Source organism: Ictalurus punctatus, chromosome 18 (genome assembly GCF_001660625.3).
Source record: "Ictalurus punctatus breed USDA103 chromosome 18, Coco_2.0, whole genome shotgun sequence".
Taxonomy (NCBI): Eukaryota; Metazoa; Chordata; class Actinopteri; order Siluriformes; family Ictaluridae; genus Ictalurus; species Ictalurus punctatus.
In genome coordinates, this window is record NC_030433.2 from 3915110 (window position 1) to 3940657 (window position 25548).

General features: G+C 39.6%; 1 protein-coding gene across 1 annotated transcript in view; it reads right to left on the reverse strand.

Moving 5' to 3' along the window:
* mmp17a (matrix metallopeptidase 17a) overlaps nucleotides 1–25548 on the reverse strand; it is a 76898-nt gene that overhangs the window by 18705 nt on the left and 32645 nt on the right. Inside the window, exons 3-5 of the mRNA XM_017491883.3 lie at nucleotides 19379–19511; nucleotides 18271–18406; nucleotides 5846–6132 (exon numbers count right to left, since the gene is read on the reverse strand). Coding sequence (XP_017347372.1) covers nucleotides 5846–6132; nucleotides 18271–18406; nucleotides 19379–19511 — 556 coding nt within the window. The remainder of the gene's footprint in view (nucleotides 1–5845; nucleotides 6133–18270; nucleotides 18407–19378; nucleotides 19512–25548) is intronic.

Sequence of the window (25548 nt, forward strand, 5' to 3'; positions counted from 1 at the left end):
CCCCCCCCCCCACATTGTTTTTCAGTATTTCCAAGAGCATACCTGTAGGGTTCATATTTAATTCAGAAAAAAAAACCTTTTGGTTTAGACCATCTGGTTTCAATCCGAATACAGCTACAGATACTATATTTGGTGCACTAAACATGACATATATGTGTGCTAGAATGAATGATGTGATTTGCTGAAAAAGACCTCAGTGTAAATGTGCACATCATAGACATCTTCAGAAACCCCTGTAGTTTGCATTTTGTACGAGCTGCAGGCACTTCGATGATTCCTTGGCACAAAAGACTAAATTTACTGAAGCTCTGGAAGTCACCTGGATGACTTACAGGCACAATGCAGCCTCTAATCTACACGCAGACACGCTCCAAAAGGCAAATGTGTGACTTAAGAAGTGCACTGACTCTGGAGTTTTGATATAAAGATGCTCCTATCGACACACTGCTGCATCTATATGTTGGTGTGTGTGTGTGTGTGTGTGTGTGTGTCAGAGGCCCATGAAGCTTCTCGATGATCACTTGACAGCGGTAACCCTTTCTTTGGGATGAATCTCTGAGGAAGGATACACACAACATGCCAGATGAAGGTGTCTCTGCTGGCAAAGATAGTGTCATGTATAACAGATGATGATTAGGAAAGAACACTGTGAGTCGTGGAGTTCTGAGCGTACGGTTTCCTACGGAGCCTCTGAGGTGACATGGTGGATATTTGTCAAGGTGTGGACACGAGTTAATATTTATTCTGACACTAGCAAGCAACAAGTTGTGGGCATGTAGCAACCGTTCCTGTTGTTGCTTGTGGGCGTGGCCACAAATCATATGTTGCTTTGTCGCTTCTAAGTACATAGAACATGAACACACGGCTGCTGCTTGCTACCATGAACGTAAGACCAGGTTCCTGTGGCCACAGTGGTGTAATTCAATAATTTTTTATGTCTCAGCCATTTTAAAATATAATAATTGCCATGAGTCAAGTACTTCATGGCCATGAAACAGAGCGTGAGAAACGTTGCCTCAATGTATTAATCTATAGATACACATTATTAAAAAATAACCTAACACCTTGTCACCACTTCAGCTCTTTGGTTTCTCTCACCAGATCATCTTTCTTTTGAAAGACATGGTTTCTCTTATAGTAATTTGATTAGTTTAGCTTGTTCATCTTTAAATACCAAAAGCACCACATGCAAACAATGTAACTCCCATGCATTTTAAAGATAGCCAGAAAAATAGCCAATACCCCAGCAGTAGGGACTGACAGCTATGTAATATGAGTGATAATGGATGAGTCCAATTTCTGCTTCCCACTCTCTGGCTCAATGCGCCTCACACACACACACACACACACACACACACACAAAAGGAAAGGCTGGTGCCAAATTGCAAAAGTCATCAAAACCACACCTGCTTAATGAGGCTTTTCTTTGGGCCGCAATCATCAGTCCGCATTAGCAAGCAACCAGAGAGATAATTAATAAAAGCTATTTGCATGCTGTCAAAAACAGTGCAGCAATCCTGCTACTCTGCTTAAATGACCCACAGGAGTGCGTCAATCCCGCACCATAGGGCACTCCAGCTGCCACTCAATCTATGAGGAGTCACGCACCAGCTTAAATGGAGCGTTTAACATTAGGCACTTCTGCTTGAGCTCCATTTCACTTCAGTTGTAATTATGCACATTAGCAGATGGTCCTCAATGGGGGAAAGTTCTTACGTCCTGCCAAGAACAATACGTCTCAAAGATGTTCAACGAGGAAACGCAGAAGTGCTTAGAGAGAAAACTGCAAGTTGTTATTTCAACAAAGGTGTCATGGTGGTGCTGCAGCTAGCGCTGCTGCCTCTCGAGCTGTAAGGTCCCTAATTCGATCCATGGTTTTGCATGTTCTAGTCATGACCGCTTGGGTTTCCTCCTGGTTCTCAGATCTAAAAAAAACATTCCAGTAGGTGGACTAAATTGCCCCATAGGTGTGTGTGCACGGTGCCCTTCAATGGACTGGCATCCCATCCAGGGTGTATTCATGCCCACTGAGTACTAGACGTTTGGTTTTATCGTTAGCATTCCTACCTTGATAGGCGAATACTCTTGATGTTCTACATAGAACTTTGAAGGTTTTCCTCCAATGGGCAACACAGGGTCGATCCAGGGTCGAACGAGTCAACACAGGGTCGAACGAGATTAGCTTAGCAAAATGTTTTCTGAACATTGCAGTTCTAGGAACTTTTGCTCCCGAGATTGGTCAATAACTGGGAAAGTTGTGTGAACAACCTTGGAATTATATTCTAAAGCAGGCCATTATTAAAACTAATGCTTTTTAGAATAACTAAGGAACATTATTTGGGGAAATTTACTCTCTAACCTTCTAAGAACCTGCCAAATACTTACTGACTGTTTTAGTAACATTCTCTGTGTAAAAGTGTATCATCCAGAGGCATGTGCACTTCCCAAATACAAACTACACTCAAGTCTTGTTTCAGTGAATAATCGCACCTGAATACTATAGAATTGTGCCAAAGAACTGTTGCTGTAATCATAAAGACTGTTCCTAGGACACTTATTCACAATATGCTCACATCAAACATCCTTTCACTTAATACTGCTTGAATATACATTAGGGATGTAACCGAATACGAATAGATTATTAGGATTGAACATATAATGTGCCATAAACAAACAAATACAGATACAAACAGGAGGCACACTTTTCTTTCAAACCTTGCAGAACAAAACAAAAAAAAAAGTGGCACGAGCGGGAGGTTTTTATATTCATGCAAGCACGACAAACTCCACGTTCATTAACATGAATGTTCATTCCTTCATCCTTAGTAACTGCCTGGTCAGGGTCTCAGTGGTTTAAATTAGGCTACTGGTTGGTTCATACTTTGGGAAACAGAACTACCTAAAGCAAGTACAAATAAATATAGTAAATGTGCAAGCAGTTTTTAAAAACGCTGTCCCAAACACATTAAAAAACATAATCCTATACAGCATTAGAGACCAGTTATGAACTCAAATAATGTAGCTGATGCTGAGGAACTGTCAGAGAAACCGACAGTGCTGGCAGTTGTACATCTGGGTTTTTATGGTAGGGTTTCATAAAAAAGAGAAAGAAAGGAAAAGAACGAAAAACCCTTTCAGGATTATTCGGTTTGAGCCACGCCCACTTTGGGTTTAAATCTGAATACAGATCCAGATAGTAGCATTGCGTTGCACCTCTACACCTATAGTCTACAGTTGTAGAAGAGGAATCATTTTATTATCTAGTCAAGGGGATGGCTTCGCTTTTCTCGAGGTTTCTTCCTTGTCGTCCCGTTGCCGTTCTCGCTTCTGGTTTGAGATCTGTGTGGATTCTTCTAAAGCTACTTTCTTTCAATACAAACATAAAAGATAACTTTTAATTGAATTAAACTTAGTCAACCTGCTCTAAGCACGATGTCTTATCGTCCACTTGCACAAAGTTGCTATCAGAAAACTTGATTATTTAACTCACTTCACGTACGTCATCTCGACAAGATGACACGGCAAACACCCTTCGCATAATTGTGTGCTCAGAGAGGTGAATTATGGACTAGAGAAGCTATTTTGGGGGCCATTAACTGCATTTACTACATTAACAGACAGGGTGCATTTGTAATTTGTTTGTAGAAAAATGATGTATATCTGGAGAGTGTACTTGGAAGAGAGGATATGGAGAGCCTCGAATGAGGCTTGACATCAGAGAGGACACAGGAAGCACGACACAGTGCTATATTCTGTAGTGATAAAATTAAATTGTAGTTATAGTTAACAGAATATGACTCTGGGTGAATAGGACATGTTGCAACGACTTAGAAGACTCTAAGTTTAAGTGCAGACCAGAAGGGGTCTATACATTAGAAAGACAGAAAAGACACAGAGGATGTACACCCGCAGAGGAGCTGACAGAAATCTCAAGATCTTTTTTTCCACCACTAAAGAAATACATTGCCAGGCGCCCCATGCAAACATATGCTTTCTTGATCCGAGGAATTATTGGTACAAGCCTCACATCTGTCTAGGAGCATATGGCCTCGGGCTGGCAAAAGAAAAAAAAATGGGAAAAAGGGAGGTGATGCTGTTCCCTGAAACCCACAGGAAATTCAGTGACTATTCAAAAACAAGCTCTTTCCTTCCCACAGAGCCATGGCTCGGTCGGTTCAGAGAGGTACAAGCAACAGGGATAAAGTACTCCGATGATGGAGAAGTGCATCTACTGCTATAGCGCTGACTCCTGCACTAAAATGGCTTTGCCATGAGCAAAATGAGGTTAGAAAGTCAACACACACAGACTCAAACCTTTCACACAGTCCGACTCTCACAGTTCTACCTGGAGACCTGAAAATCCAGGCCTTGTTGTCGACATAAAACACTCCATAATACTGATTTAAATGGTTTAGTCTGCACAAAATGAGGTCACAAACTCCGCTTAGACTCAAACTTTTCACTTTTTTTTTCCCTGAAACCTGACGCTCCAGACCTAGTTAATGTAAAAAAAAAGGGTCATCTAAAATGCTTTAAAGTTTTATTCCATGCTGCAGGACAAATTGGATTTATTTCTTCAGTTTTACTCGTTCAGACACATTTCAAATGACAAGTCGTGACCTCAATATCGTAAGGCATTTTGGTCAAAAATGAGTTAACTACATAAATATCCTCACCAGGCATATTTCTTCTCCTCCTGTGGTGTTATTATTATTATTATTATCCATCCATCTTCTATAACGCTTATCCTTCCTTCAGGGTCACGGGAAAACCTGGAGCCTATCCCAGGGAGCATCGGGCATGAGGCAGGGTACACCCTGGACAGGGTGCCAATCCATCGCAGGGCACAATTATTATTATTATTATTATGCAAAACTTTTGGTGTACTATGTAGAAAAAAGGTTGAATCACCAAACCTACAGACAACGCTTGAATTTATGAGGTACTATCAACTAGCCAATCACCATCCATGATTATGCAATCCCATTCATCCATCTTCTAGATAGGCCTGGAGCTCAGGGAACTCGGGGCACAAGGTGGGGGACACCCTGGACGGGGTACCAACCCATCGTACAGACAATTCTAGAGATGCCAATCAGCCTATAGAGCATGTCTTTGGACTGGGGGAGGAAACTGGAGTATTTGGAGGAAACCCCCGAAGCACGGGGAGAACTATGCAAACGCCGCGCACACAGGGACTTCCAATTTGTAGAATTCCAATTTGATTTGAGTTGTTTGGACACTAGTCGCATTTGCTCGCATATACAAACTGCTGGTTACAGTAATGACAGAGACTTTATTTTCTCAGTGCATCGATTAGAATTCTTCTTGAGGCATACACATCAGTCTTAAAAAATAAATAAATAAATAAATAAATAAATATAGAATCATGCAGACTGGTTACAATGACTGCAATAATAAAAATGTATAATTACGTGTTTAAACAAAAACCTTTCACATTCCGGTGCTATGTAATACGTAATCATTCTTCAATTTCAGTGCTTACATGGCTAATAATGGATGTGAATCACAGAGGAAAAGCAGAGCCAGCAATTTGTAAATGAGTGCCCAGTTTGAAGTCATAGATCTGCAGGCTTTACAAAAAGAATGGTAATATAGACAGATCAATGGCAGCATGTAGAGACAGCTAATGCTACAACCAGACCCTGACCTGCTTTCAAGCTCAATTTTGTCCATGACACACCAGAAATCCGATGTTTTTTTTCTTTGAATCAAAAGAGAAATCAGATTAAAGGCCCTATTCTAAAACAGTTTCCCTAAAAGCTAAGCGCACACACTAACCCGCATTCAAACCTGTCCTACAACCCAGCTCACATGGTCTTACCTGGAGACCTGAAAGTCCAAGCCTCGTCATCATCAAAGTGTGTATCCCCTGCAGTGAAGCGTTCTCCTGGGAAGAAGGCGTGGGCTACAGTACCACCAGGCCCATCGAAAGGGTAGCCATCGTTGTGGTCTGCTTTGGTGAAGTCGATCTGGATGTCTGCCTTGTTTCCCGCTACCTCGTGGAAGTTGAGCGGCGTGATGTCACTCCACACCTTCAGCGCGTAGTACATCAGGGCTCGAACCGTTTCCCTTCCTAGCACAGCCGACTCCTTGGGAAATGTCCGCACCCTGGGAAAAAAAAGTAGAGTCCATAAGGCTACTAATACAAATACAGAATAGGGTGGAACAGTGGTGCAGAGAGTAGCACTGCAACCCCATAACTCCCTGATTTGATCCTGAGCTTAACTTATTGTCTGTCTGGAGCGTCTCATGTTCTCCTGGTGTCCATAGGGTTTTCCTCTGGGTTCTTCAATTTCCTGGTACCAAGCTGTATTGTCTACGCCAGTGTTCACCAACTCTGTTCCTGGGGATCTATCTTCCTGAAGACTTTATCTCCAACCATAATCGTGCCCACCTGACCATCGAATCATTGCCTTAAGAACTTCTTGATCAACTAAAGCAGGTGTGTTAGATTTTGGTTGGAGATGAAACCTACATGATGGTTGATGACCACTGGTCATCTGGTAATAGATATTGTAATATTATTCATCATTACTCATGACATCCATTGATACTGAATCCAATTATATTATATGACCAGACCTGCCAATTTGTTGCATTTCACATAGGAGCTCTGCTCTGTTATCACTCAAAACTATGAGTTTTTCTCCACAATAAAATGGTAGATGAGCCAACTGACATCCATCCATCCATCTTCTATACCGCTTAATCCTTTTCAGGGTCACGAGGAAACCTGGAGCCTATCCCAGGGAGCATCGGGCACGAGGCGGGGTACACTCTGGACAGGGTGCCAGCCAACTGACTGACATATTAATCTGGAATGATTTGAGCAGGTGTTTTGAACACCTCAATATTAACTGACAACACCTGGAAATCTCACCCCTTTACGCCAATCTAAAGTAACATCTCGACTGCACTTGCATATGAAATAAAATCTAGCGATGTAGCTAGCATTAGACAATGGACTGGTGTCACCTCTCACACGTGAGTGCTCCCGCCTTACACCCAATGCTCCCAGGATCCACTGCCACCCTGATCCAGGATGAAGCGGTTACTGAAGATGAATTTCTGAATGAAAGCCATTTTCCATTTCATGGATAAGCAAACATTAGTATAAAAAAAAAAAGAAAAAAAAAAGTAATTGGTTTTAGCCTTGACATTTAGAAAGAATTAAGGGTAGCAATACCAAGAAACACACAAAAGCACGGCAAACTCTTAGGACTGTCTTTTGAAGCTGTCTCAACTGAGCCGGCCCAAATGTGGATTAGGTGATAATAGGATTTGTTTTCTCGCTCTCTTCTTCTCCTAGACGACAGGATTCAGGTTTGTTTAAACACAAGACAGCCCCTTTTTAGAGGCCAAGTGCCACTTAGAAACATCGTAATCTCTTCCACCAAGGGCAATTTCAGCCCTGCAACCTGACAGAGAAAAGGATCAATGGAAAATTAATTTTCAGGTGCCTGCTCAACAAGTAGCAAGGACAAACTGTACCCTTGAAGTCAAATAAATACACATGCCTTTTGCAAGACCTTGTTAAAGCCTGGTTAATGGATTGCAGTACGTTGGTGGACTTTATGAGTCAGATTATATGAACTGTATGTTTGGATGCTAGTACCTTGTCTCCTGCTCAAGGGCAATATGTAAATGCCCTCAAACAGTGATTTGTAGAGCAGGAAGTCACAAGGGCTCCTGGAGATGCAGAGATGATGCTCAAAGCAGTGACACAAGGTCAACAGCAACCTGTATTGCATCAGAGATGAGCTGAGTAAGCTTTCCATGTTTACAGTGTTAACATTGTCAGATCCGCTACGGAGCTGTTACCTGCGTCACTTTGCCATTTTCTGCTTGACTTCACCAGGGAGTATGATTGACAGTGTCTCATACATCTAAATATTCCAGTCATATCATATTACTGCAAGCGCCATGATTTTAATGAACCTTATATTATGCCGTATAGCTTTCCACCACAAAGACCCAGCAATATTCTATGCAAGTGGTGTTCCTTTTATTATCCAAAAAAGTAGGATCTTTATTAATTAAAGCTAATGGAGCATTTAAGCATATGGTATTTCTCATGCCAAGCAGTAAGCACTTAATTGTGTATCAGTTAGCTTCCTCGTCTTGCCAGGGTTCATGAGTTCATCATAAAATCACTGGAAAATCCCAGTGCAAGCATCCAGTCCTAATAATGATATAGTCGTATAGATAAAATAAAAAAGAAAAAGTTGTGTCTATAAGAATGGTAATATGCGGGGAGGAAAATGTATATTATGTACAGTACTGAGCAAAAGTCTTAGGCACCTTATTATTATTTTTTTTTTAGTGCGTACTTTGTTATAGATTTTTATTTGATGACTTCTACATTATCGAGTCAGTACAAAAAACATTTCAGATTTCCAACACAAACTGAAATGTTACAGAAAACTGTTTGTATGTCAGTAAAGAAAGCAGCATATTACGTAAGAGAACGTTCATTACGTTTTTTTTTCACTAACCGGAAGTTTAAGCCGCTTCCTAGTCGACGGCGCATGACGTCATACGCACGTGATGCGACGCCGCTAGCTTAAGCAGACACCCAGAGTCACCAGAGTCTTCACTTTACTGTTTCTGTCAGCGTTACATTTTATTCCCAACATGACCTCAGTCACCGTCAGATGGAGGTGAAATCATCACGTGACTGAGGAAGAAAGTGTGCGACCTCCGAGTCCTCTAAGGCAGGGGTGCATTTAATTTTAAACACCGCTGAGAAGATCAAACTTTAGAAAGCGGAGTTTGTGTAGCATGGAAGCAAGACAGTGATGCACGGGCACAAACCTATGTTCATATCCAAAATGCTCCACTGTGTGCAAGACGTTTAAACACAAGTAAACACAAGTACATCAATATACTGTACCTAAAGGCAATGATTAACAGAAACCATAAAGTGCAGTGAAAGTGAGTTTTTATTATTAATTTAGGACTGTAGTTTAATTCAGTGCTTTTTGTGCATCCATAAAAAATAATGTGTATATATTGAATAAGTATTTATGCCTTATTTTTTATGGATGCACAAAAAGCACAGAATTAAACTACCATCCTAAATGAATATTATATACTCTGGTGTGTGTCTGTGTGCATTGGGTTCTTCTCAGTCTTATATAATTGGACAAACAGTTGAGTAAAATTTTATAGTCGGAAGTTTATATTTGTAACGCTAAGTTTGTGGATTTTACTTTAAATGGATGAAAAAATGGTACTGAAAGTTCGTCCCCTCCCCTACCATCAGATTAATCGTTTAATCGAAGAAGAAGAAGAAAAAAATCGGCCAACTAATCGATTATATATATATATAAAAAATCGATAGCTGCAGCCCTACAGCTCATTTCCTCATAAAACTGTAAAAAGTGTACCTGCGACTACTCTTCTTTTTTTTTAAGCAGAGTCGTCAAACTAAACAGTGTCTTTGTTTCATTTATTATTGTTCATTACTGCACTTTACAGTATTTTCTTTCAATGTAGAAACATTTCATTTCTGTATTTTTGAGTGCATCTTTGCTGTACGGCATTTCTTTGCACAGTACCGTATATTAATGTGTGTGGGCAGTACTTCAGATTATATAATCATGAGAGAAAAAGAGAAGTGGAATTACTGGGTTACTGACCTCTAAATAATACTGTGATCTAATACAGTGTTTGAAAATATACCAGCAGCTTCAAGCTCCATAATTTTCCCAATATTTAAACCAGGTCAGCTCAATTTGGAGACCTAATACAAATCGCAGATTCCTAACGAACTCGATATATGCATACTAACCTGAAGAGTAACCTGAAAACATTTATGGACACCTAACCATTGCAGACATATGAATATAAATCATGCCACTTTTGTTTTCACAATCATTTTAAATTGATTAAGCCCAGGACTGTTTTACCGGACAAGGAAGGCATCCTGACTCAAATGCAAGCACAGATTCCTATAATGAGATGCAAAAGTTTATATGGTTATTCTTCTTCTAATGAACAGATTATGAAAAGGATCATCTTTTCAAATCAGTTGATTGGACTGAATATTTCATTCGGATTGGCCTTAATTAGTTTACTCTATTCGGATTGAGATGCATACATGACGTGTTTTTTTTTATTCCGTCACCAGATGAGCTATTAAAAGGTACTGGCAGGTACAAACAAGTCCAAATCGTAACACAAAGATCAAAGCCAAGAAACGGGCACGAGGTCAGACGATGTTACCATCAACAGGTTATCGAAGAACGAGGCTATTATCACAAGATGAGACCAGAAATGTGGGTCGAAACCAGCAGTAGTTCAAAGGCAAACATGACTCGAAGGCTTGGTGTGTCAGATGTGTAACAGACCTGAACGAATGCTTTGCGGTGTGTGTGATTGGAGTGTGCTTATATAGATGAGGTGCTAATCGAGTCCAAGTGTGTGTGTGATCAGTAATCTGGTGAACTCGGAGTCTGTGGTGGTCATGTTTGGAAGCAGAGGTGCATAACCTAGCTATTAGTAAGGATTACTTTCCCCAGAGTTGTTATTCAGATGTTTGTTCAGTGTTTGCCATACTAATTTACTGCCAGTTAACAAAATTTAAGTTACAGACTGACTTTTTTGTCGTTTTATTTCTTTAATATTTGTTTGTATCCATTTAGATTCAGCTGAATAATGCATATCTTCCACTATTAACCGTAGGTCACTGATGCACCAATTGAATTCTCTGATTTTCTATTAAATACTAATAACAAAGCTGAGTATAGGCCAAAATTCTACCAACAATATTCACAATATTGTTAGTAACTTACTGAGTCTTTGCTAGAAGGTTATGGGAAACATCACAGACCTTAAGGTGATGTAATTTGGATAATATGTAATGTTCATATAATGTACTGTATGTGCGGTGTTATATCAGTCAACAATCAAAGTGTTCCAACACATATATTATCAGTAGCTTAGAGCTTAGAGAATGTGAAATCCAGTGTTTCAAGAAAATATCTTCACCAATATGGATACTCATTACATTACTGGAGTCCTTAGTGACCAACTTACTGCATTTCTTTTTTTTTTCCCGTAACACATCTCAACCTCTAAGACCAGCAATGGGGACTCCTTTTCAGTTACTTACCCTTTTGATGTCTTGTTTCCTGCTACTATATATCACGCTATCAAATGTTAAGGACCTCATTTAAAGTAATATGTGAATCTCTGCAACTCACGGCCAGCTGTGAAACTTGAGGTGAAATGTTAGAGATTGTATTCTAAGCTCACTTTTCTCATCCATTTTCTCTCATACACTCTCTGTCTCACACATTTATCTCTCTTTTAGTAAAGTTTTCTCCATAAAAGGTAAAGAGCTATAACGCTGGAATGGTGGAAGGGCACCTCCTAATCACGGCATATGCTAAATCGTCCAATAATGCATCTCAGCCACCGCGGCATGTCGGCTACCATAAACACACACTCCGTAACTCTTCCTTCTTTTATAGGGTGCCGTTTCTTTTGTTCTAACTGAATGGCAAGTCTTATTGGTTATCCTGTTTTGATCACTTAGACAAAACCCCATCTCAAAGCTCTTACAAACCTGATGGGATCATCCAGATAGACGACAGCATAATGATCAACAACACGGAGAAAGCGATCATCTATCAGCATCAGCATCAGCTAAACACACCGCCCACTTAGGTGTCCCGAAAGAGGTGTCTCAACGCACTGTGAAGAGGAGGTTCGAGTGGCCAAAAAATCTCCAAGGATCACAGCTGGAGAACTGCAGAAGTTAGTTGCGTCTTGGGGTCAGAAAGTCTCCAAAACTACAATGTGAAGTCACCGACATCAGCACAAGTTGTTTGGAAGGGTTTCAAGAAACTCGAGCGTCTTCAGTGTGCAGACACTACTGGAACTTCAAATGGGATTGGGTTCCATGGTCAGATGAAACAAAAATAGAGCTTTTTGGCGATAAACACCAGAGGTGGTTTTGGCGCACACAGAGAGGTAGCCATATGGAAAAGTATCTCATGCCCACAGTTAAATATGGTGGTGGCTGTAATGTTTTGGGACTGTTTTTCTGCCAGAGAACCTGGACATTTTGTTAGGATACGTGGCATCACGGACTCTATCAAATATCAACAGATATTAAATGAAAACCTGACTGCCTCTGCCAGAAAGCTTCAAATGGGCCGTGGTTGGATCTTCCAGCAGGCAACGATCCAAAACACACATCAAAATCAACACAAAAACGGTTTACTGACCACAAAATCAATGTTCTGCAATGGCCATCCCAGTCCCCTGACTTATAAACCCATAGAAAACCTGTGGGGTGAACTGAAGAGGAGAGTCCATCAGCGTGGACCTCGAAATCTGAAGGATCTGGAGAGATTCTGTATGGAGGAACGCTCTCAGATCCCTCGCCATGTATTCTCCAACCTCATCAGGTATTATAGGAGAAGACTCAGAGCTGTTATCTTGGCAAAGGGAGGTAGCACAAAATACTGCTTGACTAAAAGGATGGCAATAATTGTGGCACACATACATTTGACAAAGACATTTTTTTTTGGATAAACCGGTGTTTTGTTTGGAATTGTTTGATATGCATGACAGCAGATTTATTTGTGTGAATTTTTTGAACAAAAGGTCAAAAGGTTAAACAATTGAACATTTTTTCACAGCCTTCTTTAGTTATTTACCAAGGGTGCCGATATTAGTGGAGGTCACTGTATGGCTGTGATGATGAACTGTCCACAAACTTTTGGCCATGTAGCGTCAATGTGCATTCGGTACTTCTCGAATACAGAATGCGCAAAGGAAAGTTAATGGCCTCTGACAGAAATGTTGCTCTGGCGCCAATCATTACGCTTTGTTTTATTCTTGAAGCTCAGTGACTGGAACCAGCAGATAACGGAGAATGAAATGAAGCGCTGAAGACAAACGCTGTAGAAGAGAAAGAGTATGGGTGTATTTATAATTTACAGAGAATGACAATGAGACAGTGCCCAGATTCCTGGCTTATTTTTTTTGTTTAATGACACCTGTCATATCATTCAATTTGAGCCTCTTATCCAAGATAGTGTATAGGCATTTATTCCAACTTTTTCTGCACTCTTTGGTCATTACTGTATCTTTATCTGTTTAGCACTCCAAATATCTCCTATCTGTATTTGCATTTACAATCAAAGTGGGCGTGGTGTAAACGTATTATGCATTTAGTTCTATTTCCCAAAATAGAAATAAAATGGTAGCCTATTTAAAATTCACCTCGACATGACCAGGCAGTTACTAAGGATCGATGTATTAACACTGTAAATGTATCGTGTTCATGCTCCTATCTTCCACTCGGTTGAGTCTTGCGCATGCAGGTTTGTTTTTTTTTGCTGCATTGAGCGGGATGTACGCCTTTAGTCTCAACCAAAAAAAACATTAAGAAAATCAAGAAAACAAAACAAACAAACAAACAATACTGAAACCCCTATTCATATCTGTATTTGTATCTGTTTATTCTGAATAATGTATTCGTATTCGGTTACAACTGCACACGGTCATGGTTATGCCGGAATCGGGGCTTGACTACGTTTCCCATCAGCCACTGCACCCCACTGGATCACGTCACATGACCGCCTGCACCAGTGTCACGTTTTTTGTTAATGAGAACTAGTATTTCAGTCACGTCTTGCACCACACTTATTGTCTAGCTTTTGTCTTCGTCGCTGTTAAGCGGTTTTGTTATGCTCTTTAGTCCATGTATGTTTTTCTGCCTCGCGATCCTAATTCATGTTGTCTGTTTTTTTTTCTTCATTAAAATTCAATTATTTTTTTTCTTCACTTTTTACACATAAATCGCCTCTTACTTGCACTCTTGCTGTATATAATCAAAGGGTACTGTGTGTTTGTGTGTCTTTTCGACTGAAGTAAGTGAAGGGTTGACGCTTAAGAGGAATCTGATGGACTGAAATGTGATCGAGAGTAATGAAGGATAGCAAACAGTGTGAGGTGCATATCATAACTGCTTTTCATTCCGTTCCCCAGTAATCAGCAAGGGAAATCAAGAACACAATGGGACTGCAGGGAAAAAACAGACTCACTCCTATGCAATCACTCCTAATCTATTTGGGTAATTATTGCGAGTGTTAACAAGTGGGAGGCTGGTCTCCTGTGTGGTAGTGCACTAATGTGGAGTGATGAGCCCATAGTGAGGGTCTGTCTCTGACTGGCATTGCACGATGTACCATGTGCCCACGACTCTTGTACACACAGCTGAGTCTTGGACGTGGCTTTTCACTGGACAATCAATCACCGCTCCCTCAATATCCACTGATTGCCTGAGCGCCGTTTGAGTCTCCACACACACACACACACACACTCGCACCTCCTGCAGAGCCATTTTTCTGATCCGATTCGCTTTCTGACAGGCCGCAGAGTACATTTTTCACTTCTATGTTTGCACACCTTGCATATTTACAACTTTACCAGAGACTATGCATCAATTTTTTTTTTTGGTCAGAGACTGTGAAGCACAGGCTTCGGTATGAACTCCTTCACTCTTTGCAATAACACCCTTCATCCAAACGGCATGTATTATAGGCAGCCTCAATGTACTCTATATGATCGATTGCAAAAGTATCGGCGCCCTCCAAGACAACAGGACGAACGGAATGTGGTTGAAATCGTTCGCGGGAGCATTTACACTAGAAGTGCGGTACTTATGAAAATCCAGATAGACGTTTGGATCTTATATATAAGGGTTCCTGAGTTTGTGGGAACTTGCGTATAAGGAGACTCGCTAATATGGACCTCGATTAACAGGCTTCAAATCATGTAATCATATTTCCATTTTTTCAAATGATATATTTGCGCATGGGCGCACGATGGCTTAGTGGTTAGCACGTTCGCCTCACGCCTCCAGGGTCGGGGTGTGTGTGCGGAGTTTGCATGTTCTCCCCGTGCTGCGGGGGTTTCCTCCGGGTACTCTGGTTTCCTCTCCCAGTCCAAAGACATGCATGGTAGGCTGATTGGCATGTCTAAAGTCTCCGTAGTGTATGAATGGGTGTGTGAGTGTGTATGTGAGTGTGCCCTGCGATGGATTGGCACCCTTTCCAGGGTGTACCCCGCCTTGTGCCCAGTGCTCCCTGGGATAGGCTCCAGGATTCCCCGTGACCCTGAAGAGGATAAGCGGTATAGAAGATGGATGGATGGATGGATGGATGGATATTTGCGCATGTGGAGACAAATCCTTCAAACAATTGTGATAAGGGAAAGATTGTGGAACTGTAAAGTTCAACTGGTCCAGAGGCGCTTGTGTTTTTTTTTTTTTCTTGCAATTTAGACGTCCATTTGACATTTAGTGAGTTACAAAGAATGCACCAACAAAGCATCCATCATTCTCTATAATTAGGCTATATAAGAACAACACTCATCCGCTAGTCAAGACAAAGAAAACCAGACGCTGGACTCGGCCGCATTTCAGTTCACGCGTAAAGTCAGAATTACGAGATTTAAAGTTGTAATTACTTTTTTAAAATTTTATTTCTCCATGGCGGAAACTGGCTTCCGTAAACATCACTCCACAACAGTCCTGTTCTCCACTAAATATTCATCATGATTATCCCGATAATTATGATAGCGGTGTTTTGCAGCAGATGTTGCACTACCAAAGAAAACATACACGTTTAATTTGAAAAATTTTGTTTTTAAAAATACACGTTTAAAAATATTTCTTTAATAAAAAAGACCGTGTACAAATCATACTATACAACGGCAGCATATATAAGCTTAAAATTGCAGGGTTGTTCTTTTTTTTTTACTATTTTTTAAAAAAAATATTGTCATTTTTGCTCATTTTTAGGAAGGGCGACACTAATTCTGTAACTGTCTGCACATACTGTGTATATTTTGTGAAGTATGCATATTGTTGTTGTGTCTTACTAGTCTGATTCAGTGATTCTTTCCAGGAGACTTTCAAAGCTTCTATAATTTCATGTTTTTGGCTCCCGAAATAAACACCAAAGCCAACGTAACCAGCGAAATGAATTTAGATATCTAGCTGCTAGCGATGATACAGAGGGCCAAACGGGGAGCCGGAAATAACTTGATCGGTGCGTACAACCGGCACATCAACAAAAAGAAAGTTAACTATAGCGGATCCAAGCTTCCTATATTTCTACCCTGGAATACTGATCCATTGCTCCTCCTGGGTCTGTTATAAACTATATCACTTTTGGAGCAATCTGTAGAACAACAATTCACAGTGCTTGGCAGCCTCCAGTCTCTCTTTCTTTCTCTCTCTCGCTGTCATTCTCTCTCCTCATGGCTACACCATTTCTCTTGGATCAAATAAGGCTTTTTATTAGTGCTCCTAAAACAGACCATTACTTGCGTTAATACCGTGCCTGGCCTTTCACCTGGCTCATGTGCACTCCTCTGCTACTTCCTCTGGCCGTCTCTCACACACACACACACACACACATATATAGACACAGACACACACACACACACTGTAAATCTACTGATTTACAATTTACATAAGCTCTTGCTACACCATATATGCATATTATCTGATTTTAAAAGAAAATGGCTAAAATCCTTAAATGAATCATTAATTTTTTTGTTCAAACTATTACAAAAATTACAAATAAATGACTATTTATTCATAAATTGTTCTCAGAAGCATTTACTCCAGAAGTTTGGTACTTATGGAAGTCCAGTTAGTTTGAGGAAAACAAACAAACAAAAAAAAGATCACATCTCATGTGCTCGTGTAAATTTACACTAGGAGACTCACTAAGGTGAACCTCGATCGATCGCCTTCGATTTATATAATCGGTATCGGTTACTACACCTTTATTCTGTATACGGATTATGCTGTCAGGATTAAAAAGCTTTAAATACTAACTTAATCATATTTTTTTGACATTCAGTTGCTTCATATTAATGACAAAGAAAGCAATCTAAACAAATCTATAAATTAATACGAATAAGACTAGCTATTCGATTAGGACAAGAGAAGAGTGTGCGTCTATAGCAGCAGACGCGCTGCAATGGCTGAGTGAATTCTAGTGAATTCTAGTGAATTCACTTCTAGACTTTTTAAGCTTCTCATGGTTGTAAGTTCTTGCCATTCCAAGCGTATGTGAAAGTACTGCGCTATTGTTATTGCTGACTGCCTTGTTGTGTATCTGACCCTTGCATTATCTTTGAATTACTCTTTAGTGTCATTTTGCCCGTGTTTATCATTAGCTTGTTGATCTTTGCCTGCCTTTCAACTTTGATTCTGGATAACGTTTACATTTTGTCTGCCAGGATCGCCATTAAACCTTTCGCTCGTAGGTCTTTACTCTGCCACAGCATCCCATATGATACAGCTAGCTTGCTGGCTAAAATACTAATGTGGATAAACTTCGCCAGCCACCACAGCTGCAGGAAGGTGGGGCTTCATGTACACAAGCATGGCTGGGAATTGGAGTAAGGATATCATCTTGTAACCGTCAGATCCAGAATTCAACCCAACGCACTTGTTGCCACTTAATTACAACATGAATGAAGATAATGCGCTTGAAATAAATAAGGCCTTGCAATAAGCACATCCAATGATCACACCCACTGAAGCTTTTCAGTCTTCACACATTGGGCCTTACAGACAAGAACTGAGACCAAATTAACTCCAAACCAGTGAGCTGTGAAATAAGGAAAAGCAAAAGTTCAGCAAGCAACCAGCTCGTATGTACGTGGAATCATACCGTGGCTCAAATCCGTTTCATACTAAAGGCAGGGATGGAGCATTATAGTAGAGACAGGACCAGAACTGTAGGATTGGTATAGATGAGCGAGTGAGATCTCAGTGAGATCTGCTAATGAGAGAGAATGTGTGACACTGGAAAAAAAAAAAAAAACAAGCCTGCCCAAAACCTCTGCCATCAATAAAAATGGCACAGCTTACACATGCATATGCGAGCTCACAGGCATGCACAAACCTGTACACACACACACATACACGCTCCCGCTTCAGGAGCACAAATTCTCTAAATCAGTCTCCATCAGCACCCATCTGTGTTGATGAAATACCAAAATCCATATGTTGCTCAGAGCTTTTTAATAAACATCCCTTTTATGACAGCATCGAGACAGACGACTCTCGTTTTGTCTCTCATATCGACTCTGTCCCAGTGCGAACCGTACGGCTGTAATGCACAGTGCATTTGTAAGTGCCACTCCCACACCTATTCACTGAAGGTTGGCATGACGGTGCATAGCTTCAGTGCTGTTTTGTACCTCCAGGACAGGTGTCTCTTGGTCCACTTTTTCTGAGGTGCCAGAGCTCGTCTTCTCCTGCCAGCCGCTGTCTCCAGCTCGGACATGTCTGGCAGCGAACAGCGTGGCGTCTTCATTAAACCTAGGGTTGCCTGGTCTGAAGGTAAAAAAAAAAACAAAAACCATACACACAATTTAATTATGCTAGTACGGGGCGATATCTCATTTCCAGGAGAAATTCGTTCATTTTGCTGGAGTTTCTTTTCTGGTGGGGGTTGCGGTGGCAACGGGTTAAGGAGGTCAGTTGTCTTCCGACTCTCCTTTAATGCATGTCACAAGAACGTTCTGGAAAAAAAAACCTTCCAATTTGGAAGTCTAGTCAGGTGGGAGTAAAATAAAAATAGAGACATATTCTGGAAGTTCTTTCTTTTTTTTTTTATTTCTTGAACTGAACAGTTTCCATGTTCAGATTCCTTGTGATATGCATTAAGCGAGAGCCTTAACATCTCCAATCTCATGCTTGATTCAAAAACACTCATATTTACCATGTAGGAGATTCCACATGAGCATCCCAATAACAACTTCTACCATTTTAAACATTTGTATTTTCAAATTCTCTGTGAAATCTGAAGCAATCCATGTGTTTGTCAATATCTCAGAGAAGTTCAGTTAGTGCTTGATGCTAAGTCTATGATTATACACACTGTATGATTATAGTCATATGGTGTTCTTAGTAAATATGAATATTTCCATTTTATTAGTTTTAGAGATCTGTGCTCTGACAGGCCTTATGGGCAGTATGTCAAATATCTAGTTCTCATAAAAGTGGTATGAAGCACACTTCCGAGAGATAACCATTTAAAGATAAGTGAGTTTGCATAACGAATCACGACGCACAACAATAAAAAATTGTCCCCGGTGAGGTATATAACACAATTTCCACACTGCATTAGCAGGCCTGTAGAATTCACAAATTAGTTTTGGGGTTTTGTTCTATGCCCCGTGCAAAATAGTATTTTCACTATTTTGACTGTGTGACTTTAACAAAAAAACAAAACGAAACAAAACCATCAAAGTTCAACAAACTGTGAGATGTGCGGAATATGTGATGTTGCAAGCAGATACCCACCAAACACTCCGGTCTCCTCCAGGCCTCCGAATCGCTGCATGGCTTTAATCGCCTTGGTCAGTGCCTCCTTGGTCTGCAGTTGGCCGGTCACCGGGTCAGCCGACGGGAGGTATCCGAACTTACTCAGCCAATCCTGTATACACGGAGAATAGGGGATTCTTAAGAGTTTTGCTTCACTGCATAGGAATTTAAGCATGTATATAGCGTACTCAGCATGAAAAGCATATAAAATACTTAGCATCGTTATTATGAGCTTCTGCTTATCATCGTTTTCACTGCTGTCCCCGTCTTTCAGAGCAGCATATGCATGTGCCTAAGCCTCATTGTCTCTCCGTGTTATTTAAGTGACAACCATCTGCTCGATTTCCCTCCACGGCTCTAATACTCACTCACTCAAACACACCGCAAATGTATTTTATACCAATAACAACAATTTTAAACTTCTGGATAAACGTTAACTAATAATTGATTTTGCTTTCGTACATTATGCCTCTGGGGCATCTTTACTTGGTGGCTGCTGTGAATAAAAACCCTGTGTCTTGAATTTCAATGCTGTTTTGACAGGTATGTATAAATACTGAATTACTCAGATCAATAACACAGGCCATCTTCACTGACACCACCGCAACAAATTCCATTATTAAAATTGCTTTGTGTTTACACAGCAATCTCAGCAAAGAATGAAACGCTAAAGAAGTCAAATCTCTACCTACGCTTCAGAGCGTTTGGGAGGTCTTCTAGTCACATATCAAGCATTAGTGTGGGCTACATTTCACTATTAATGTGGTTTCTCAAATGAAAAATTCATTTTATGCCTTGACTAGGCTGTTCTCAGTCCATAAAATGATTTCCATCCAGGTGTAACGTCTCTCACTGGCAACTTTCTTTCAGTCTAAAAGACAGAGAAGGGGAAAAGGAGTGGGGCACATAGTGGGGACCTAAAGTCTGAGATCACACTGAAAATCTGGATTTTAAAAATCTGGATCATCTGGATTTAAAGTTTTAGCATTTTGAAACATTTAAAACAAAAGTATCCAATGTTCAATATCTTGAATGTTCAAAAATCTGCACTATTTCTAGACAAAATTGTGATATTGATCATGTTAAATCCATCTATCGATCCATTTTCTGTATCGCTTATCCTACACAGGGTCACGGGGGTAGCCTGGAGCCTATCTCAGGGAACTGTCTCAGGGTGCCAACCCATTGCAAGACACAAATGCACACCCATTCACACAATATAGATAATTTAGAGATGCCAATAAGTCTACAATGCATGTCTTTAGACTGGGGGAGGAAACCCCCAAAGCACGAGGAGAACATGCAAACTCCACACACACACGGCAGAGGTGGGAATCAGACCCCTAACCCAGTAGGTGCACGACAAACATGCTAATCACTAAGCCACCATGCCCCCGCTTGGGATGTGTAGTTCGTGAGGACCATGTTTGTATACCGCAATGCATTCTTGGAACTGGAGTTCAATGCAGAGTCTAGCATTAACGTAACAATGACAATCCCATGCATTTGATTTAACATGGATTGTCAGGTTATATATAGACGTGTGAAGTCCACGCCAACTTGAGTGCACACTGTAATTAAAGCAAAAATGGGGAAATAACAAATACTAAAATCCACGTAAATATTTGTAAGATTCTACATTTTGTTCAAGTTATTACTGAGAATATAATTTGCAAATGAAAATTGTTGTATTAAATTAGAAAAGAATCTAATATAGAAGCAGTTTCACAAATGGTCTCATACTTTTGGAGCCCAGTGTATATAATTAGAATACATATACACCAAAAAAAAATAAAATAATAATATATATATATATATATATATATATATATATATATATATATATATATATATATATATATATACATATATATATATATTTCCTTTAACAAAATTAACCTATACTTATATACTTACAACATATAAGAGTGGTTAATTTATTTTTTAAACGAATAAAACATATGTAAATCTGACCAAGAAGGTCACAGGTTTGAACCAATCTAACAACTCCGTTATGAGCATAAATAGGTTTATACTGTACAGTGCTTCAGCATGACCTTAAATGATTTATAATTCAAAGGTCATGTTGAAACCCTGCTCCAGACTAACTCAGTTAATTAAAAATGGTCTTTAGAGAAAAAACCTTACGTAGACTAGTCTAGCAGCATTAATTGTCTAAAAATGTCAGCATACACTGATGACACTAATCAGTCTCATCAACATGAGCGACTAAGAAGCTGTGACGACAGTACACCTCGGGAAGATAGATGGTCTCAAACACCAGAGAAACATAAGCGATTTATAAAATGCCTTGTTTAATGCTGCAAAGACTATATATATATATATATATATATATATATATATATATATATATATATATATATATATATATATATATATATATGTGTGTGTGTGTGTGTGTGTGTGTGTATATATATATATATATATATATATATATATATATATATATATATATATATATATATATATATATATATATATATATATACACACATACACACACACACACACACACACAATATATGTATATATGAAAGATTCACTACAGAAAACTATGTCTGTCTCAAATCACACTGACTTTACTTACTGATAGTAAATTAGTGCTTCTTTCACTAAGGAACCAAAGAAAAATATTAGCATATTAGCTAAAGCTAATGAACAACAGTTTTATTCCTAATCTCTAAAATGCTAGCTAGCATGATTAAAAAAAAACCCAATGATACAAACTAAATGAATGCTAATAGCCTGTATGTAGCAAGCCTATATGTTTTGTGGCAGCTAGGAACATGATAAACTTTAGCTAAGGCTAAATAACAACAGATTTGTTCCTAAACCCTCAAATGTTAGCTAGCATGTTGCGAACTAGCTGAATGCCATTTGAACTGTGGCTGCTAGCTGTTAGCATTCAGCTAGTTTTGCTGTCTCATTCTTGCGGTTAAAGTTTAGATTTTGAATGCTCAAAAGTCAGTGTTGTTTACAAATATATGAATATAGAGAAATGTAGTGATTTTTTTTTTTAAAGTGGTGAGTAGAAAGTAGAAAACATAGTATGTACGCGTCAAAGGGTTTAAGGGTTAACCCAAAAGCACAGATACCTAAAAACTTAAGTACAGTAACAAAGTAAAGGTAAATAATATATGAATACCATACCAATATATGAATACCATTATATATCAAGAGATGGATAATAAAATGCTACATTTACTTAACTAACTTATTTAACTTATCAAATGTACTTGCACGGGTAGTCCTGCTCATCTTTACTTGTTCAAACAAACACGATTTTTCTGTTCTATCCTTAGTTCTGTGCTCTCTATCTTGCATGACCCCACCAATGAAATGTTGCCAGTCATTTTAAGACCAACAATGGATGACATGGATATATCTATTTAGAAAACTAGTGATTAAGCAGAGGTGAGGAGCTGTTGACTGCGTAGTGGGAAAAGTATTTTCCCTACAGACTGTCAGAAATAATGGCTACATGCATTTGAACTGCACCTGCCCGCATTTGTGACAAATGAGTCTGCAGGTGCCTGACTAAACTGAAAGATAGTGGGAGAAACCATTCCGAACCCATCAGAACAAAGACGGATCAACTTATGTTTCATTCACACTGATAATGTAATCTGTGTGTGTTTGGGGGAATTTCCTACTTTATTTTTGGTTCACTAAAAAATGTTGGAACAGTCTTTGTCATTGTGTTTGTGACAGCCTACAGCACTGCTGCTTATATTTACTTTGAAATGCAAAATAGCTCATTTAAGGCTGACCTAACATTCAAATGATCAGTTTTTGACAAGGCCATATATCAACCTGCAACCTCCTGACATGACGCCTATGATTTGTTTAACCTGAGCCTGCCCAACTTCTGGGCAAACACACAACCACTAAAGAATTCTTCAGTTTGCCCCTTTGAGGAAATCCTTAACATACGTATGTAGAGCCTTATAACGGAGCATTTCCTTTTCAGAACAGGTTCCAAGTAAGACATCTTCAGAAATCTAGAACCATCCAAACAACCACTGGGGAAAAATGTGTTGTTTCAGGTTCCAAGTAAGACATCTTCAGAAATCCAGAACCATCCTAACAACCGAGGAAAAGTGTGTTGCTTCAAAGTCTCTTTTTAAAGACAATAGCAGAATTCTCGATTCCGATTGCTCAGAAGGTTTTGGTTAATTTTCTAACAGTAGTTATGACTGAAAGGCAAATCATAGGTATATATTAGTGCACTTGTCCTATATCTATAGTATTTCTATAGCTAATTTCTATAGTACCAGCTCATTCATAGGGACTTGTATGGTGGACGTGCTACATAACGTAAAGCTAATAAACAAATAAAACGTTATTTAACAAAGAAAAACGTAATTACCGAAATGCCAAGGTTGTCTGTAAGGAGACGTTTATTTACTGTTTATGGAAGGAGTCTCCAGCGTCAGCACTTAGTTTGTAGCAGTCCTTTTTTCCACCATGGGAAAGTCTTCAGGATGTTTGGTTGCATTTTTCAGTAACATGACAAGCTGTGTTTTTTTTTTTTGTTTTTTTTTTGTCTTATTTAACTTAACCAGAAAAAGAAAAATAGAAGCTGGTGAGGGATGATAGTTTATGGCTGCTATAATGTACGTGATAACAGGAACTCAAGTGTTTCATGGACATTCCACAATATTAACGGTAACGATAAATGGATAAAATACTGGAACAAATAGAAATTGTAATTGTAAATTGTAATAACGTGTATTATTCCTTACGTATTACATATCTGAATCTTAGATCCTGTGTAATGCGTAACATGCTCCTTCACAAGATGCATTCTCCCTTTTTACTCAAGTAGCTATTAGGATGATGACCTTTACTTGACTTCAAAATAATAGTACTTTGAGTCATTCTACCCTTCTTACCTTTGATATATATCTAACTTGAACATTTGACAGAAGTCAATTTGTGGAGACCTTGAGCCGGACAGAAACCGCAGACGTTACTGCACTCAGAGAGGCCGCTGTGATGATGACAGTAATACGAGCGCACAAAGCACAGTGTTTGACTCCGTGACACATTGGACACTAAGGAGAGAACAGAGTCATTTCTGCCCATCATTACAAAAGTTCCTTATGGCCTGCATCTCACCACACGGGCTGTCATAAAAAAAAAAAGTCTTCTTTAACACACTCCCACCCACATATTGAAGTAAACAACTCCAAAAAGCTGTCTGCTGGCGAAACGTGACCCTCTGCTGTGTACACTGTGGGATTTGGAGCTCTAGCTTCTAGCTAACACAATTTGTGTGTTGACAAACTAGCCAGCTGTGGCAGAATGTAGAGAAAGGGCTTAGTGTGTTTGCGTGAGCTTTCCTCCCGCTGTCTGGAAAATCAATAAATGACAACTAACAGTGCTCACCTCGTGCTTCGTCTCTTGCTTATTCTCAAACGTGCGCACGCAGCTCACACAAACTGACACGCAACGCAGTAGGGTTATTAATTTCCTGAAAAGCCTAGCTTTCAGAACATGCATGAGTTTAATAAGTTGGATTATTGGGTGAAAGCAATAGTGTCGACTTCCTCAATGAAAAGATTTCCATGACGGATCTTTGACTCAAAAGGACATTTTGGAGTTATTTATAGTTAAGTGGGAAGTAATATCGCAAGAAGCTTCAATAGCATCGCATTACAATAATGCGACGTCTCATCGTGGCATCATCTGGTTCCATTTTCTAATGCGGAAAATTCCAAGAAAAGGCAGACTACTGCTGTATATTTGGCATGCCAGTACTCTTATTGTATTATCCAGGCATGGGAAGAGCTAAAATGATTCAAGGACCCAGTGTCAGAGCTTGTCAAGGTGTCCCTGAGACAATATTTTATGAAATATAAAATGTCCTCCACCAAGGTGCTGGCTTTGTCCAAAGACTACTTTCTCTCCCACTCTCTCTCTATCTCTTATGCTCCTGGAGAAGGAGAGTTGACTGCAATGTCAGGAATCCTGAAGCCTGGCATCTATCTCAGTCCAAACAAGATTTTCCCCAGCAATGGGAAAGCTGTCCTTAACGTTCTATGAACCCTTGCATTTTTATCAAGACTCCAAGCTAAGAAAGAAACCATATCAGACCTTCACCTTGCCTGTGTGATTGATGGACT